Source organism: Physeter macrocephalus, chromosome 5 (genome assembly GCF_002837175.3).
Source record: "Physeter macrocephalus isolate SW-GA chromosome 5, ASM283717v5, whole genome shotgun sequence".
Classification (NCBI taxonomy): domain Eukaryota; kingdom Metazoa; phylum Chordata; class Mammalia; order Artiodactyla; family Physeteridae; genus Physeter; species Physeter macrocephalus.
The window spans coordinates 32,996,233-33,016,590 of record NC_041218.1 but is presented as its reverse complement, the minus strand read 5'-3'; the positions used below and the strand labels follow the sequence as shown (position 1 = coordinate 33,016,590).

The 20,358-nt window shown below is 35.2% G+C and overlaps 1 protein-coding gene across 1 annotated transcript in view; it reads left to right on the top strand.

The window, feature by feature from the left end:
• Nucleotides 1–20,358, top strand: part of CFTR (CF transmembrane conductance regulator) — a 167,546-nt gene that overhangs the window by 94,510 nt on the left and 52,678 nt on the right. Inside the window, exons 16-21 of the mRNA XM_055084662.1 lie at nt 5,668–5,705; nt 6,163–6,413; nt 9,678–9,757; nt 14,865–15,015; nt 16,094–16,321; nt 19,050–19,150. Of these exons, the coding sequence (XP_054940637.1) occupies nt 5,668–5,705; nt 6,163–6,413; nt 9,678–9,757; nt 14,865–15,015; nt 16,094–16,321; nt 19,050–19,150 (849 nt within the window). The remainder of the gene's footprint in view (nt 1–5,667; nt 5,706–6,162; nt 6,414–9,677; nt 9,758–14,864; nt 15,016–16,093; nt 16,322–19,049; nt 19,151–20,358) is intronic.

Here is a 20,358-nt window from a genome sequence, read left to right as displayed (position 1 = left end):
TCGGCAGGCGGACTCTCAACCACTGTGCCACCAGGGAAGCCCTTCAGTTTAGTTTTATGAGAAAAAATGGTCCTATCTGAATGTGGTGGTGATTTATGTTCACTTACAGGATCCTTGTCGCATGTAGAGCTGAACTTACGTGCCTTTCAACACAGTGTATGGTTAATTAATTAGAGATTGAGCATTGAGCCACTGAACATGTGTACAATATTATTAGCTCACTTACTCAAGAAGACAGTGGTCCTATGTCTTTAGGCTAGAAACCAAACTACAACAGAGTATATAAATGTTGTATAACTTCCCATTATTAGTTGAGCTCTCACAATTATTGCAAAAACTTTTTAATGGACAAAAAAAACAGTAATGTCATTTTCTAGGCAAGAAATAATATAAAAAATTATGAGCCTTTTTTGACCCAGTATCCTGAAGGCATTGCCAATTGACTGGTTCTCAAAATTTTGAATAACAAAAATTTGGTGATAGTAGTAAAACAGTAATTGTTTTCATCATGTGCACAGTTATACAGCTAAACAAATCATTCAGATGTTCACAATTCTGTCACATGTTTGAATCAAAATTTACATAATTTTACCTTTACGCTAAGCTCCTTTCTTAATACCAATGTGCCTCTTCTCATTACCATTGAATTATCTCATATGTGCTTTGCATCATGGTACAAGTGCTAATCCAGGAAGATAGTTTAGGTCTTTTAAACTTTATTTAGAGCCTCATACTCAACATGATCAGAGAACCTAAAGAAAAGTTAAGATACATTGCTTCCTTTGTGGAAGTGATGTACCCATTTTTAGTTTTCATAGGGGCCATACGTCAATCTAGATTTTATAATTTTATAGAGTAGGTTCAATAAACTTCCCTTTTTGAGTATGAAAGTAATGACTTTTTTTATTTCTTCGAAGTGCTAAACTGAAAAAATTAGTTTGGTCTACTTAGTTTGTTACCAGTTATCATTAGAGTGTCATTTTGATAAAGGAGTCAGTCTACCTTATATTTTTGTACTGTTTTCTTTACCATAGAACAATATCTTCTGTTAAGTTCTTAGATATTAGCACCAGGGATATAGGCTTTTAAATTTCTATTATGTTGGTCTCTCTAGTGCTCTAACTTGGCAGTACAGCATTGATTAGATAGAGAAGAAATGCAAATTATACAGTAGGAGGCAGTTTCCTCCTTCCTTTTACAACAACCAGAGGGTATTATTGTTGCCTGGATTATCTAAAGATCCAGTTTAGTCCTTTTATTCCTGAGAGTTTTAAGGAAAGTGTCAGAGAACTTCTATATACTATTCCCTTATGATTGCCCTTCTGTTTGCTAATGAGGAATCACTAGGTGGCTTTACGTTATTAGTATACGCAATATATGCTCCCATAATACCTTAATGATAGTTATACCTTTATTGATAGTAATACTTTTAAGGCAGCATTACTTAGCAAGTGTCTATGTTTTAGGGTGTGATTTAACCTGCAAAGCATTGAAATCTGCGATTAAGTCATAACAAGGTGTCACTTAACTATTACTGCCTGTCATTCATTCAGCCACTTACTAATTCAACACGTATTTTTTTAGTTCTTTCAGTATGTCAGGCATAATTCTATATGCTGTGTATACCATGAAGTACAAAACAGAGTGTACAGATAGAATACACTAATGTACTTACGTTAGCAGAACATTCATAATGCTCTGCTCCTTTGGTGAAAACTCAAAATGCCAATACTATTTTAATGGTAGTCATTTACACACAGATCTCCTTGTGTGACTTGGGAAGAGCTCTGAATTCTGCATTTGTACAGAACTTATAGAATGAATTGGTTCTGGTTCTTTATCTTTATCCTACATAACATATCATGATATGTTATGCTTTTTAAAATGTTTTCTATGTGATTAGTATATAATTTCTCTCTGTTGACATTGGTATTTTTTATTTGTTAAAAAAATATTTATTTATTATTTATTTGGTTGCGCTGGGTCTTAGTTGTGTCAGGCGAACTCTTAGATGTGGCATGCATGTGGGAACTAGTTCCCTGACCAGGGATTGAACCCAGGCCCCCCGCATGGGGAGTGCGGAGTCCCAACCATCATGCCACCAGGGAAGTCCCTGTATTTTTTATTTAAGTATACTCTTATTTATCCCTTCCTTTATTTATTAAGTACAGATTTACCGAATGCCTACTGTTTACTGGGTGTTGTTTTAGACACTAAGGCTACAATAGGAAAGAGGACAGAGGATAAATACATTTTGATGGAAATAATCACAGAGTGTAATAAGTGCCAGAAGGAAATAAACAGTGGGCTAATATAAAGCTGGGCAAAGGAGGGTAGACAGGGAAGGCTTCCTGACGAAATGACATTTCATTGACACCCGACAGATAAGAAGGACTCAGACATGCAGAAACTGGGGCAAATGCAAAGGTCTTGGAAAAGTTTGGTAAATTATGGAAACTGAGAGGAGGCCAGCACAATTGGAACAATGGGAGAGAGAAGTGAGTGGCATGTCATGTGGTGACATTGGAAAAGTAGGCCAGAAACAGGTTTGCAGAACCATTGGCTGAAGTAAAGAATTTGGGTTTTATTTTAAATGCAACAGGAAGCCTTTGAAAGGCTTCATTCAGGGTATGATATGACTTTTTTATGCTTTAAAAAAGATCACTCTGTCTGCTATATGGAAAATGGATTGGATGGGGACACGAGGGGAGGCCGGAACATCTGTTATGACAGGAAGGGATTGCTGTTATTAACTAGGCTCAGCATCCAGAGTGTTTAGAGCCTTCAAGTCATATTTAAAGGCCTCTGAAGATATTCCACAGTGAAGTATTTAGGAGTGTCTTTTTTGTAGTTCATTAAAGTTCTTCATGATAGAATATTGGACCGTTATACCTCATTTGGTTGTATTCACGTTTTTGAACCTTTTCTATACCTGGCCTTGGCAGTTTTCTTCTCTTTTCATGCCTATTTTCTTTTGTTGTGAGTACCAAACTTGTACCTAGCCAGGTAATGTCATGGTAGGGTTCCTCCTAAGTCTTGAGTATATTCTTGCTCTAGTTCTCCATCACATCTTATTTTTGAAATCATACTGTTGGTGTTTTACTATATAGATGATCAACCTTCATCTGTCACGTCTCCGAAGATGTTTATTAGTTCATTTAGCAAATAAGACTTTCAGAAAGAGGCACTTAATTTCTCTTTCCGTATGTATATGCTGTATATTCTATCCCCGACATGCCATTATTTTTTAAATCATAGAGACAAATTATCTATATAATTTAAATTGTGACCTAGCTTCTAAATACTGGCTACTTCTTTTTCATTTGAGGTCATTTGCAAAGTTCATGAATCATCATGTTGACTGTTCATAGATCTATCCTTAGAGAACACCATCATCAGACTCCTGATACCTAGCATGGGTATATAATAAATACCCTGGCTACACCCCTATCTAACTAACAGCTTTAGTCTATTCATGCACTGTCCAGTACAGTAGCCACCCACCAGCTATGTATGACCATGTAAATTAAATGAAATTATTTAGAATGAAACACAATGTAAAATTCAGTTCGTCAGTCACCCACACTGGCCACATTTCAAGTGATCAAGTGCCATGTGTATTAAGTGGCAATGATACTGAACAGTGCAGATACTGAACATTTCTATTTTTGTAGAAATTTCTCTTGGACAGTGCTGATCTAGACGGGACCATTTTCTGTGTGATATGGAATGATGTTTAAAACCCTGAAAGAGCTGAAAATAATGACCTTTTTTCTTTTCCTCTAATCTTTCAGGACTGTCTCTATCACAAACTGTATGAACTTTATAACCTCAAACATTTTGGAAATTAAATGTTAGAACTTGCTTGCTTAATTGTTTCAATATGCCCCAGACATTTTCATTAAAGTCATTATGTCAAGTCCTTGGAAATGTTTTTGTTCCAGTCAATAAAAGTAGTTTGGGTTGGTGGTTCCACAAGTGGTCTCTTCTGCAAGTGGTCTCTATTCACAAGAGCCAAGAAATAACTTTATATTACACTGATTAGACCAGTGTCTTTGAACAACTGCTTTGGTTATTGTAAATATTATAAAATATTTATTTCTGGGATTTACTCACATTCAGAGAAGGTTGGAATGCCAACATTATTGACACTTCTTTCACTGGAACAAAGAGGGACTATAATAACCAAAGAGTCACTCAGAAATATACCCTTATCTAGGTTCTTGAGTAATTTGATTAATCTTAGGAAATCGGAAAACATTTGTACTGGAACAAAGACTTTTGAAATAGCTAGATTATTGCTGTGTTTCTTGTCATTTTGAATTCACTTGAATTTCAAGGAAACAAAGGTGGTTTTGCTTTTTATTAATATGGTTCATGGAGGCTATGTGTATAATGAAAAAAAGTAGGGAAGTGAGAATGATGCTATTAGATTTTTCATTATTATACTCCTATCTGATATGCAAATTTACCTAAAATTATATACTATTTAAAAGTATAGAATTTCATAATGTAATTTCTTAATGCTAATTATTCTCCATAATTTTTATATGTTACTGTTAAATACTTAAGATAAATTGATTATGAAATAAGAGATTTCTTATACCAAGCGTATTTGTTTCTCCCCTATTTATTTTTACTCTGTGTTCATTTTCAAATTTTACTTACAATTTCTCCTTTTTCTCTATTTGATTCTTTGTTAAAGTTATTATCGGGCTAATTTCAGTCTTATAATTGTGTAAATATTTCTGGTGTTATAATTGTGTTGGTATCATCACAAGATTGTTTTCCCACAGCATTTAGGAGACTGCAATGCCAAATTGAAATAGAACAGAGTACAGATCATTTAAATAACACAGAAACTAAAAAAAAAAATCATGGTTGTTGAGCATTTTTTTTTTTTTGGTTTAGTTATGGTATAGAACATTTGTTCCTCAACCAAAAGTTTCCACCTTGAGAAAGCCCAAATAGTGCCAATAGTGTGTGTTTTAACCTGAATGCACCTTATCTTTATTCAAAAACCACGAATTTATTTATTTATTTTGAATTTTATTTTATTTATTTATTTTGTATACAGCAGGTTCTTATTAGTTATCTGTTTTATACATATTAGTGTATATCTGTCAATCCCAATCTCCCGATTCATCCCACCACCACCACCCCCAAAAACCATGAATTTTTACACTTCTGAGATTTTAACTGGTTTTCATAAATACGTATCTCATCTTTTCCAGTAATTAATTGGTCTTATAGTTATGTCCCTCATAATCATTGTATGACAAATGAAATTATTAATAGTCACCAACCAGATAAATTATCTGCCAGCAGGCTGAGAGTAATCTCTTCATAAGAAACAAACTTTATTATTTAAAATGTTTAACTGCAATATTAGCTCACCTGTGAGGTTCAATGAACAGTTCCTGTTGAATGAAGGAGAGAAATGGAAAAGTATTTTATTCAGTGAAATTTGAATTCCATTAACTTAACATGTTCTCACCTCAAATAGTGGTTCTTAGAACAATTATTGCAGCTGCTGGACCCAGGAAGTAAAGCAAAGGAAAATGAAATTGTATATATTTCAATGTTAGTCATGGTGGAATTAGAAGTGGGTGTGGGAAAAATAGAAGATGCTGGAAAAAAAATCAAGTGTGTATCGTTCCATTCCAGGTGGCTGCTTCTTTGGTTGTGTTGTGGCTGTTTCAAAAGTGAGTATTCCATGTCCTATTGTGGATTGTATTTTGTTTCTATTGATTATTTGGGTCTTATTAATTATTGTAATATCCACTCTGCTTCATTTCCCCACAGTACTGTAGTGGAAAATTGAGTTCTTTTGTTTAAAATTCTGAGAATGTGCAGTTCCTGCAGCTCTTTACCAATTTTTAAAGGATTTAGTTGTGCTTAGTTTCCATAAAATGCAATAACAATATTTAAAACAACCTTGCACAGCTAGTATTTTCTCTGAGTATTTGAAATTTTATCTATTTCAATGGTTAAAAACTTAATCTACTTTCTTGCAATAGTAAGTCCTTCAGGTTGAAGGCATAAGCTCTGCTAATGAAATATGTTGTGTTTCTTTAGACTCAAATTCAGCATCATTTACATGTATTGGAAATTCAATGGGAAAGTTTGGTTGCCTGATAACAATTTCCTTTTGCTTTACAGAACACCTCCTCAAGACAAAGGGAATAGTACTAAGAGTGCAAATAGCAGTTATGCAGTGATCATCACCAGCACCAGCTCGTATTATGTTTTTTACATTTATGTGGGAGTAGCTGACACTTTGCTTGCTCTGGGACTCTTCAGAGGTTTACCACTGGTGCATACTGTAATCACAGTGTCAAAAATACTACACCACAAAATGTTACAGTCTGTTCTTCAAGCCCCTATGTCAACCCTCAACACGTTGAAAGCAGGTACTTGACTAGGTGTACAAAATGAAGCGCCTGCTCCTCCACAAACAGGGCCTGTGAGTTGGTTGGTTTTCTAGTAGTAGCACTGGCTTTTGCATGCAGGCATCTACCCTTTGTTGAGCTTCCTTATGACTGGCATGTACCTGTCTCAGGTATTATAGACTCTCAGATACCGTCACTCCTCATTTTTCTGTATCAGTTAATTAGAGTAGCTCAGTTTGTTAGGACATGATGCTGATGGGACTGTAGCAGCAGAAGCAGGCCCTTCTGAGTCAGCTGTCCTTCTCTATTCAGATATTTGATCTAGCCCCCTTCTAGGCATCTTGCTGCCAATGTATATTGTTGTTTAAAAGAGGAGAAGATTTGAAGTGATCAAAAAAATTCCAAGATTCTTTTACTAATAAAGTGTTTTGATGAGGTAGAGTAAACTAGTTTCATGTAACTGTTCAAAAATGATCCCATAAATTCATTCAGGGTTGTTTTAAATGGGTTGGGTAGATCCCAAATGTATCTTAAAAGTATTTTTGACACTATCATAGAGATTAGTGAAAGTACAAGCTGTCAGTTATAAGATGAGTAAGGTCTGAAGATCTAAGGTATAATGTGGTGACTATAATTGATAACACTGTCCTGTATAATTGAAATTTGCTAAGAGAATAAAACTTAAATGTTCTCTCACACACGCACAAAGGTAACTATGAAAGGGGATGAATGTGTTAATGAACTCAGTGAGAGGAATCCTTTCACAATGTATACATATATTAAATCATCACGTTGTATGCTTTAAATATCTTACAATTTTTTTGTCAATTATACCTCAACAAAAATAATTAAGGCCACAGAAAGTAAGAGTAGTGAAATAAAGGGACCAAAGATTTTAAAAACTAAGGACAATAAGGTACTTTGAAAGTAATCAATTTTATGGATTCCCCTTTAGACAAATTCTCATTTAAAGAATCTGAGGTTAATAAGGAATCTCCCAAGTTTTATTCTTACAGAAATCTGTTGAACACTTACTTTCTATGGCACTAAGCCAGGGACTGGTGTGAAAAGGTGAATAAGGCACAGTTCTTGCCCTGGAAGAATCCAGACAAGGGAGAGGAGGTAGACACAGGAACATTTGATTATAAAGGAAAGAATAAATTCCAAGACCGAGATTTTTAGAGTGATTTGTATCTAAAAATCTCAAGATAAGAATTATCCATCATTTTTTTCTGGGTAAAACATTTCAGTGTTAGTATTCAAGAAGATCTTCCTTATATTTATTCTTTTAAGCCCTTGTGTATCACTAAAGCCTTGCCTCATTTGGATATACTCATCACCACGCTTCTGTTTTAGGGCTAAGAAATTTTAGACCTAAAAGAGAATGCCCAATTACCTTGATCCAATGATTTCATTTTTTTAAATGGGAAAACTGAGATCCAGAGAAGGTAGGAGATTTGCCCAGGATTCTAGCAGTGAGAAATGGGCAATGAGATATAATGAAAGGAGCATGGGAATTGTTTGAGGTCTGGCTTGTCCTCATAAAAGTGATGATCATGGGCAAGTTACTCTTCTGAGACTTTGTATCCGCATCTGTAAAATGGGGAAAGGAATAATTATCTCAGAGGATCATTGTGAGAATGAAAAAAAGTCATCATCTACTAGACTGTTACATAGCCAACATGGAATAAATGCCAGTTCCCCACTGTTGTTCCCTTTCTATTGTTTCCCATTTGAAATATACTAAGCACTAGAATGATCTATGTATATATATATTTTTTTTACCAAAGCAACTTTCATTTTCTACACAGAATAAATACCATACGCTACTTTTATTTTTCAATTTTTGATTCATTTATGAAAAAATGTACAAATATGTTTAATTAAATATGCTAAATAAAATATCATTAGTAAGGGAGATAGTGACAAATAAAAAAATAAGCATTGAATTCTTCCTACATAAAAGGAAAGCCTTGCTACATAAGGCTTTTTGCTGAGGGCTCAGAGTGATAATAAATGTGGCATGGTCCAATGACTTCTAGAATTTTACAATCTAGAAAGAGATAAGACATGTATACAAGCAACTGTACAACATGGATATAATTGTTATAACACAGAAGTGGTGTAAAGATGTATTAAAGGTATTAAGTGTGTCCAGAGGAAGAAGCGATTAATTTGAGCTGGTGCAAAAATTGATGCTTCCTTGCAGGAGAGGCATTTGAGTTGGGCCAGGAAGGAGACATAGATTTTAACATGTAGACATGAGAGGAAAGGCTTTTCAGGCAGAGGAGCTACATGGAAAAGGCAAGGAGGTAGGAGAGTATAAGGTGTATTTAAACAATAAGCCAGTTTGAAACAATGTTTGAGAAGAGGAAGCTTGTACCTAGGATAGGTTAAGGCCAAATCATGGAAGGTATTAAATATTAAACTAAGAATTTTAGACTTTATCCTGCAGTAAATGGGGGGGGTAAATGATAAGATTCAATATCACTTTGTTTGTACAGTATTATGTTATATTTTATCTAATTATAGGTTTAACTCACCCCTAGACAATGTATTCCTCAAGGGCAAGGAGCAAGGCTTATTCACCTCTGTTATCTCAGTGCCTAGCATTGTGCCTGGCACCTAGCACTCCATGTGTAACTTTTCTTCATTGAAGGAAAAAATGATCAGACTTACAAATGTGAGTCTGTTAATTTAGAAGACAGACTGAAGCTCAGCTTGCCAGTGAAGAGGGTAGAAAAGGAGGACATGGCAAAGGAGGTCCACATGGTGGGCAGGAAGGGGTTGACAGCAGCCACGGGTTCTGGTGAGGTATGCTTTAGAAAGGTGTGGAAGTTGAAGCATAGGGAGGCTCTATATTACAAAATACAGATATAAGGGAATGATGAGAGCATATCCAGAAAATTATTACTAAACTCAGGCTTGTAAATGGGAGACTGTAGTAGTAGGATGGGTGCCTATTCTTGACATAATTTGTGATAGGGCTCTATTAAAGACCTTGGTTTTTGCCTGAATCTTATAGCAACCTGTATTTTATAAAAGTTTAAAAGTAGGAGACAATAACTTGAACACAGAGTTATTTAGAATCTTTGTACAACTTAGAATCCTTGTACTAAAATTGTCTACATCATTATATATATATATATGTATATATATGTGATTATGTACTCATTTGTATTTGAGTTCTGAATGCTTCTGTGATCCAAATTTATCAAATTTATCAAATATTGATATGTATTTTTAAGATTACTAGTTTTTGAAGAATTTTTATTCACATTATAGGTGGGATTCTTAATAGATTCTCCAAAGATATAGCAGTTTTGGATGATCTTCTGCCTCTTACCATATTTGACTTCATTCAGGTTTGTAAAAATAAGTACTGTTAAGTGACTTTGCTTTGTTGCACTTTTTAAAACTAATTAGAGAATGTAGTAAATTAGTTCTTGCTTACTTTTCATTCGATTAAGAGTTGAAGCCTGTATATTGTATAAATCTTTTCAATATTAAAAAAATCTTCAAAATAGTCAGTAGTAAGTCAGAACTGTTTACCTGACCAAAACCTAAGGCAATTCCTCATTTAGATATAATAGCTGTCTACTTGGGAGTGATTTAAGATGTATAGCAGACTGCTTTCTCCCAAATCACTGTCCATGAAGTGTGACATTTTTGACATTGGCATCACTATTTGAGAGAAGTCACCTACCTCCAGAGGGCCTGTGTTAAAATGAAGATCAGCCAGTTTCCTGGTGGACTACAGCTTCAACCAGTCTCATCCATGAACACTTTGGCAAAGATTACCTAGTTAGCAATCTCACAGTAAGGACCATAATGCAGGGACAGAAATACAGGTAAGTTTTCAAGCAGGTGAGAGAGGAAGGAAAAATTCAGGACTAGTCAGGACTATCCCTGGGTGACAGATCTGAAGACACCTGCAGGGCAGCCTGACTCTGAGCATGTGTCCTTGCGGTGGGGTGATTGATGATGAAAGTGGAGAAGGGAAGAAGGGGTTGGAGATGAAGGTGACCTAGGGGATACCGCATGAAGACTTCATAAGTGACAGAACTTGAGTGTTGTGAGTTAATAACCTTGGCTGTTGAATGAGGTTTGAAAACAGCTTACTGTCTGGCTTTGCTTGAGCCTCAGAGAGTAAATGACGCCGTCGCAATTACCTCCTTGGAGAGACACTTGGAACAGGATGCTGCCCCTCTTAGGATGAGTTGTTCGCCACCCCCGCCACTGAGAACCTATGAAATAAAATAAAATAAGGGCTATCACATTTGTGTGTATACACAACTGACATTGGCAGGTGCACAAAAACCAGATTGCCAGTTTGCCTCATCTGGAATGATTGGCCCAGTCAAACACATTAACTGTTCCAGGTGAACTTTAGTATTTTGAGTTTCCTTCAGTTACTCTGTTTAGGGATATAACTTAGCAGCTGCTGCTGGAATTCTTTAACCGATGCTTTGAGTTTATGCATGTGAAGGAATGTTTCCCATGTCTTTCTTTAATTTCTGGACATTCCTTCCTTGTTCTAGGATTGTAAATGACTGGTCTGAACTGTAATATTATTAAATCGGGTACAAACTGGAACATGGACGTCTTGACATGATTGCAAAAGAATTCGCGAATGTTAGCCCTTGATAATTAAAACAAAAAAACTTTTGTAGTCTGCTGAATATTTTCTGAATCGGTGTAAGCCTCACTTCAGAAATCCTTTGGGAGAGTGCAGTTTTGAACATTTATTTTATGAATTAACACGTCTTGACACACGTGATGGTTCTCATCCTTTCTCTCACGGCAATTTCAGTAGTTTCTGCTCAACTTCTTATGTTGTCGCAGCTCACTAGTTGTTTCATAAGTGATTGGGCAGGGCTTTTTTATTTTGATTTCCCTATTTTATTTACAAGGAGGTCTCACATTAAGGAAGCATGATACATGACAATCAAATACAGTAAAAATCTGATTAATTTTGATTTATTAAAAAATGCATCAGAGGGGTCCTTTAAATTGTGAACCCCTTTGGTTATACTTATGTTCAGATTAGTTAAATTTCTTTTTAGTCACGTTTCAGAAACAGATTTTTTCACAGAATGAGGCACACCTGTAAATTTCCTTTTTTAAAAAAAATGTTATTTCTATTAACTCTAGTACTTAACATTTGGTAATATTCTGGGCAATTTACGTTCTGGATTGGAACATTGTATAGTGAAAATGAAAGATCCAGATTCTATTCTGCAGATACCACTATTTATTTTACCTGGAGCAAGATACTTAATCTCTAAGAGTCTCAGGTTTCTCAGATGAGGAAGATAAGTCTGATGATGTCACTTTCAATATTAAAGTTGTATGCTTCAGATTGGCATACTGGAAGTGGACCATACATGACAAATTTGAACTTGAAGCCACACAGAAAAAAAACTGTCCTGGCGTCCTACTTATCTCTATGCTTCAGTGACTGATTTTTTTCACGAAACAGAAGCCTCCGTGTTTTAAAATATGCAAATCTTCTCTTGTCAGCCTCAAAACCTTTAGGTTTTTTTGATTCTTTCTGTCTTACCCTAATATATGAATACACAGTGAGTCCCGCCACTTTGATCTCTACTGTGTCTTTTATATCTTTTTTCCTCCCTTATTCATTCTATTAATCCCATTAATCCCTGGCTTAAAAATTCTCAAGGACTAACTATCAATTATGAATTAAATTCCAGATCTGGTGTTCATTGCCTGGTTTTAAATAGGTATTTATTATCTATTTATTGATCAATCAATTAATTAATTAACCTTCTAAATGATTTCAAAGTGATCCTTCATTCTTATCGTCTGGTGCCTTGTAGGTTTTATAGTCTGTTGATTTTTTTTTCCCTAGAATTTTAGGATTTGGGTAAGGATGAATGGGAGTTAGAATCTGCACTCACATTTCCATCTTGTATTGAAGTCCCTCTATTTATTTATTTTGTTGTCCTCTCACTAATATACCTGGTCTGAAATGACTTGTTTCTTATTCGCTGTGAATTAAAAACTAGATCAGAATTTAAAGTTTCTTTGTATAATTAGAATATCAAACATATTAAACCAGTGCCTTTAGTTTTGCACAAGTGCTAAATTATTAGCTTCTGACCTCGGTGCCTAAGGATGGCTCCTTATAAAGCAAACAGAGTTATTTTCCTCAAAGCTTAGATTTACTGTTCACTTCTCAGTTTGGGCTTTATTCTGGATAATTTTAATCGCTGGAAATCTACCTTGTGAACATTTCACCGTTTCCAGTTTTACCGACCTTCTCCATTCTTCTCAAACCCTATGTGATATCTTGGTTGGGTTGGCTGCACAATTCTTCCCGTTCTATTGTAACATAGTTACGTTGTCATTCCTAAGAATCTCTACCATATCAGCAATAATTAAGTCAGAAAGAGAAAAAAAAATACCGTATGCTAACACATACATATGGACTCTAAAAAGAAAAAAAAAATGGTCATGAAGAGCCTAGGGTCAAGACGGGAATAAAGACGCAGACCTACTAGAGAATGGACTTGAGGATACGGGGAGGGGGAAGGGTAAGCTGGGATAAAGTGAGAGAGTGGCATGGACATATATACACTACCAAACAGGGATATGGGGATATATGTATATGCATAGCTGATTCACTTTGTTATAAAGCAGAAACTAACACACCATTGTAAAGCAATTATACTCCAATAAAGATGTTAAAAAAAAAGAAAAAAAAAAAAAACAATGATCACTTTCCCCACCCATTGTTATAATCCAACAGCTCCAGACTGGAATTACATGGTAAAAACAGCACAAGACAAATGAACACAGTGCCGTTTACAACTGTCAACAGCAAACAAAAAAAAACCCTGATTCTAATGGAATAGCTGAATGTTTCCATGTTGCCAATGCAATAGCATTTGTCTTTCAGACATACTGGTATTTAATATGGTGGCCCATTTAAATTAAATTGTATTTCCTAGTAAATAATGCTTGGAAGTTAATTTTTCTCTTTTTTTTTCAAAAGATCCTATTTCTGAGAAATAAATACCCTCAGTTAAAAAGCTGAGTCCTTCGCCGTTGATGAAGTCTTGTCATGTAATAACTAGGGCATATGAGGCTTTCTCATTGTACTGGTGGAACTTGTAGGGCAAGAACAGAATAGAGAAGACTTTCTTTAGATTATTGAGTCATCATATGTACTTAGTCCAGTGTTTGGCACTGTATTTATCTGAGTATTTGTTGAACGAGAATGAGTGAAGGGCTTATTGTAGAATTTGATGATGGACACCTTAGAGGCATTTTCCCTAGAAAAGTATCATTGAGATATGATCATCCCAAGCTTTAGATGAACATAACAACCCATTCAAAGAAGATTTATACAGATCTTAGTTACACACTTATTCATGTTTTCATTTACCAAAATGTTCTGTATTTCTGTATCGGTTGGAAAGTACACGTGTCACCCATGGCAGTTGGTAGACGACTGACTCAATGATTATCAGATAGATGTTATGATAGGTTTATTTTTCAACCCTTGTTGTGACAGTTACTTTATTTATGCTTTATTCACATGGGGTATTGTGGAACAAATTTTTTTTTAATATGTATGGATTTAGTGTCCTTTGGAAATATAGAATTTAAGCCGTGAACTTGATCTGAAGAACACCAGTATGGTTAACTTGTTTCTGAGACTGCCCACAAGGATCCAGTTTTGGGGGTGGATAATGTGAAGATATGTCTCTAATGAATGGGCTTGACTGAAACACAAAATTCATTTGACAATATATGAGAGAAAAGTGGTCTCATTTCAAATTAAATCAGCCATACCCCCAAAATCTTCTTTTTTCATTTTTTTTTTTTTGAGCCTCTAGGTCATCTTCGATTGTTTTAAGGAACAGGAACAAAAACAGGAAGGGGAGTGAAATTTATTAAGTATACTTTTTTTTTCAATCTTAAATGTTAATCAACTAGGTTTGGAGAAATTAACTAGCTTGCCTAGATGACCAAGCCTACCAGATTTTTCTGACTCAAAAGGCTCCAAGATGAATGCCCAATTTTCAGAAATTGTCTGAACAAAATAAATCCTAAAATTTCACATTCTTACTAAAATTATCTTAACATATAAAGTTTATTTTAAAAGAAGCCCAGGCTAGAAAAAAATTATGTTCATTTAAAATTTATCTATCATACAGCACTTTAAAGTGTATAGGAAGTGAGTATATACTAAGATGCAAGAATACTGTGTTTTCTAAACTTCAAAATATTATTATGAGCAACCAAAACAATTTTTGAGATTTTGATAGAACTTATGAAAAATGTACTTTGAGGTGGCTGCCTTCCCAGTAGGAGGATACCTGCCCCGTATTAAGAATGGAACAGAGTGTGAAGACCCTATTTAGAAAGATGTTGCTAACATACCTTGTCCACTTTGCAACATGGAACTATTTACTTACCAGTGTATTTTCTTTGATCCCACAGTTGTTATTAATTGTGATTGGGGCTGTGGCGGTAGTCTCAGTTTTACAACCCTACATCTTCCTAGCTACAATGCCAGTGATAGCGGCTTTTATTCTATTGAGAGCCTACTTCCTCTGCACCTCACAGCAACTCAAACAGCTGGAATCTGAAGGTATGATGTAGCCTGTGCAACGCTCACCTGGGAAAATATCACAAGAGCTATTCATGGATATTTATCTGTGATTTATGTACCTTTCCAAAATTTTTTTCCTATACTCTTATATTATATGACAATGACTTTTAAAAACATCTATTTCAACTGTGATCCAGGCCGTCTCTGTACATTCTCATCATATATAACTCTCTTGGGTCTCATACTTTTGTTATTCATTAGATCTTAAGTATTATTATTGAGAATTAGACCTTTGTCTTCTTTCAGATTTAAAATATAATGTTAAACCACAAACTATCCCCCCCCCAAAAAAAGTATAAGTAGAAAGAGGAAACAGTAAATTATAAAGCACACATAGATTGTTTTTATTAATTAATGACCATGTGACTTCGTTTTGATTTTAAAACAAGTATATAGAGTCTTAGGAGGCTTGATGTATATGATATCCATTCATAATCATATAAACTAAAATTTGAAAAGATAGCGCTACTATTACTAAATGTTTGTCTGTGTTCCCAAATGATACTGGACAAAATTCTTCCCTCTGGCTTGTTTTCAGACACCTTTCCTTTCTCTCCTGGGGCTCTGCCTTTTTGTGTGCCCCCAAACACTGCTTGAGCTCTTTGGGAAGCACATTGTTCAGTAACAGCCTTTGTTTGGGTGCATTTTCACGGGATATATTTCCAGTGTGTTTCTGCATTGAAGGTTATTTGCTAAATTAAGTCGCATAAACTTTCTTAATTGAGGCCTTGAATAAATTGTCTCAAAAGAAAAACATTTTCTCTGATTAATTTAGGATTAGTCATATAAACAATGCCCAGTGGTAGCCAAGGAATATGAATAAATAATGGCAGTGATTTTATAATAAGTTCCCATCCATGGTAACCAAGTAAAAAAGAGGGTAACTCATTAAAAAAATAACAGATTGTATCTATTCAAAGTATAGCACCAGAATGAAAAGCCGTTTTAACCAATGATATTTGTTGTTTGGTTATTCTTTAAGCAACTCTTTTTAAAGTAAGAGTTTGCATTATGTGTTTACATGACTTGCATTGTTTTCTATGGGAATGTTTCACAGGCAGAAGTCCAATTTTCACTCATCTTGTTACGAGCTTAAAAGGACTATGGACACTTCGTGCCTTTGGACGGCAGCCTTACTTTGAAACTTTGTTCCACAAAGCTCTGAATTTACATACTGCCAACTGGTTCTTGTATCTATCAACACTGCGCTGGTTCCAAATGAGAATAGAAATGATTTTTGTCCTCTTCTTCATTGCTGTTACCTTCATTTCCATTTTAACAACAGGTACTATGAGCTCCTTAACTATTTAGCTAAGCATTTAATTTAAAGCTTTGCCAACCAATAAAATGCTACATTCTTATAGGTTAAAAATTTTAGATACCTTTAAATCAATTTTTGAGGCTTTATTGATAAAAAAATTTGTTTATTGTTGATTGAATGATTTCTTTGAATTAGAGATGTATGCAGTTGAAAAACTGAGATACAAGAGTGTCAGATAACAAATCTGTGATTCAAAGAAAAAACCATCTCATGCCTCTCATTTTGACAAAGGATCTTGGCTTCAAAAGTAATAGATCTCTTTATTAAAGAACTCTCTGAATAGGGGAAAAGAAACATCCAAATTTATATACAGATACACACAAAATCCCCCTCCCTGGTAAGTTTTGTTCTTTTAAAACCTGTTGGTGCAATTTGTCATCCTAATGTGAATTTTGCATGGTGAAAAACTGCCATAGAAGTGAAAAAACTTAGGTGAAAGTGCCATATCTTTCAAATACAAATGTTCTGAGTTTTAGGATCTTTGGGTGAAAAACATAAAATATTTCATCGTAAGTAAAATGAAAACCTATATAGACAAGTGAGCGCTTCTAGTTAAAAAAGGTGAATTACTGAGCTATAAGAAAGGTTGAAATATCTTATTCATGTGACTGTGGACAGAGATACAGAGTGACTGCCAAATCTGAGGGGTCGTTTGGTTCTAAGAATAGAATCCAGATCAAACAAAATGAAGCGTGTGTTGGAGAATTATAGGAGGACCTCGTGGAGCACAGGGTGGGAGGCACACAGAGCCTCCAGGGAAAATGGGACAGGGGTGGAGAGTCAGACTCAGAGCTTCCCGTCTCTGGAGACTGGATGTCTGCCTTGCCTATTCCTTCCTCTGGCTACTTCATTCATTTCTCTTCCTCTGAAGACTGGTTTCCCTGATGTCCCAGAGCTGTGCTACAGTGACCTTATATGGCCTCTCCATTCAGGCCCTTTGAATGAACAGCTGACTTCCTCTGTCCAGTTACCAAGTATGCACAAGAACCGAAAACAGGCTCATTTTGGCTGAAGGGTCCACCTGCTGTCCACACAGGTGCCGCGAGAGCAGTGGATTCCCCGCCTTCACTGTTCTCTCAGCCTAGGGCGATGGGAAATTACTCTATGAAAGGAATATAAGGGGGCAGGCAAATGAACTAAATCCTTAGCAGTACAGTAATTTGGGGCAACTTTAAAACAACAAAAAATTTCTTTTGTGGTTCAGAATTTTTTAAAAATTTTGCCTTTAATTAAGTTATTTGAAATGGGATCCGAGAGGGCTGAGTGAACAAGGATTTGTTAACAGTGAATTCAAACCAATATATCATGTGCTATAACATAATGGTTAAGGACCTGATTGAGTCCCGATTTACCAGGCATGATAGTCAAAGCATTTAGCAATCAGTATAGTTCAGGACCTATCCATTAAATCAGATGCCCAGCCAGAGTGAATGTTAGCCACACAGCTAATAACAACCCTGCCTCTGCTGGTCTTCAGCTGTGGTAACTTGTACACTTTAATTAACTTCTCTAAAGCCCTCATTTTCCTCATGTGTAAATAAACATAATAATAGTACCTATCCCATAAGTTCGTGGTGAGTATTAAATGTGATAATTTGTATAAAACACTTAGTGTAGTGCCTGGTCCATAGTAAGCACCGGAACATCTTATATTACTTATTATTGTTATTATTTTTAAAATTTTATCTTACTCTCATCTTAATCTTCAGAATGAGTAATATATTAGGGCCCTGGATAAATCTTACCTATTTAGAATAAATGATTTAGTATTAAAAGCACATACCTGCTATCTATGGTTTGTCTTCTGTTAGAGGAATTGTAGAAGCAAAAATTTCAATTCATAATAATGGGATGAATTATTTCTCCCAATTTTAGAACCCTATGACAGTTTTATCATGCATTACAGATGCAAGGACTGACTCTCAATTAAGACTTGATAACCTAAATTTATAATAATTTAAGAACATTCCTATTAGAAAAATTTGAGGGACATGAATAGAAAGTATTTATGAATTTTAATTAGTGGTCCCCTCTAGCCCTTAAAAACTATTTACTCTAATTAGACATTTAAGTATTGTTCTTCCTGGTGAACGAGTCAATTTTTTTTTTAACGTAAAGAGCAGTCTTCCCTTTTTCCAAATGGCAGACCCATGAGTTCTGACTTCCCCGTGAAACTCGAAGTTCTTTCTTCCCAACAGCATCTGATTGGCAGAGAAAGTCCTCCTCACAAAGGCATGAAGCACATCTAAACATCTTCTGGATGCTGCTCACACACATATCGCTCCTACTTTTGACTTCTTTGTAGAGGAGCTTATTCAGACACAGTACTTTTTTTCCATTGTCCATTGTAGTCTTTGAAGGTATTATTACTTACAGAATAATAGTAGAAGGGATAAAAGTGATAGTTACCCAACACCAACATCCCCTTCAATATCTGAAGCATTTAAAAAAGGGCAACTCTTTCCTAATAGTCAGTCACTCTTTGATTTAAAATGTTGGTTGAATTCTTATTATATACAGGGCATATTATTACTAGTGATACATGCTGTGGGGATCTGAGATGAAAAATGGTTAAAACTGGCACAGAATCAAAATGTAACTTTAGTATGTGCCCTCTTCTAGGAATACATAAAGTGGTTCACAGAAGAGAGAAAGAGCATAAAGTTTGTTTATATCTTTTTTCCACCTATAGGTGAAGGAGAAGGAAGAGCTGGGATTATTCTAACTTTAGCCATGAATATCATGAGTACACTACAGTGGGCTGTAAACTCTAGCATAGATGTGGATAGCTTGGTAAGTATTATTTTTTTTTATCTTTTATGAAAAAAAATTCAGATGAACCAAAAAGTATAGGTAATAACATAAGGGATGACTATATACCCAGACCCAGCTTAAGAAATAAAGCACTGTGGATAAATTGAAGGTCACTATCTATCTCTCATTAAACCTATAACTCTTCTTTCCTCCACATAAATAGCCACAATCAAGATCTGGTGCTATGGTGAACATTGTTGCAGTCTCCTTGCCCAGGATTTTTCTAGGATAGCCATCCAGGAGTGATATTGCTAGGCCATAGAATTCACCCACGTTCAACTTTACTAGATGGTGCCAAATTGTTCTAAGATCTGTTGTACCAGTTTAACCTCCCATCAAGAGAGTATAAGAGTTCTCAGAGGTCCATAGCTATGACATGCAACACTTGATATTGTCGGACTTTGGTTTAATTGAAGTATAGTTGATTTACAATATCGTGTTAGTTTCAGGTGTACAGCAAAGTGATTCAGTTATATACATATATATTTCAGATTATTTTCCATTATAAGTTATTACAAGATATTGAATATAGTTCCCTGTGGATACAGTAAATCCTTGTTGCTTATCTATTTTATATATAGTAGTCTGTATCTGCTAATCCTATACTCCTAATTTATCCCTCCACCCCTCCCTTTCCCCTTTGGTAACCATAAGTTTGTTTTCTATGTCTGTGAGTCTGTTTCTGTTTTGTATATAGATTCATTTGTATTACTTTTTAGATTCCACATATAAGTGATAATATATAGCATCTGTATTTCTCTGTCTGACTTACTCACTTAGTATGATATTCTCTAGGTCCATCCATGTTGCTGCAAATGGCATTATTTCATTCTTTTTTATTGCTGAGTAGTATTCCATTGTATATATGTACCACATCTTCTTTATCCATTCATCTGTCAATGGACACTTAGATTGCTTCCATGCCTTGGCTATTGTGAACAGTGCTGCTGTGAACATTGGGGTACATGTATCTTTTCGAATTAGTTTTTAACTTTTCTAGACATATGCTCAGGAATGGGATTGCTGGATCAAATGGTAGCTCTATTTTTAATTTTTTTAAGGAACCTCCCCATACTGTTTTCCATAGTGGCTGCACAAATTTACATTCCCACCAGTAGTGTAAGAGGGTTCTCTTTTCTCCACAACCTCTCCAGCATTTATTATTTGTAGACTTTCTGATGATAGCC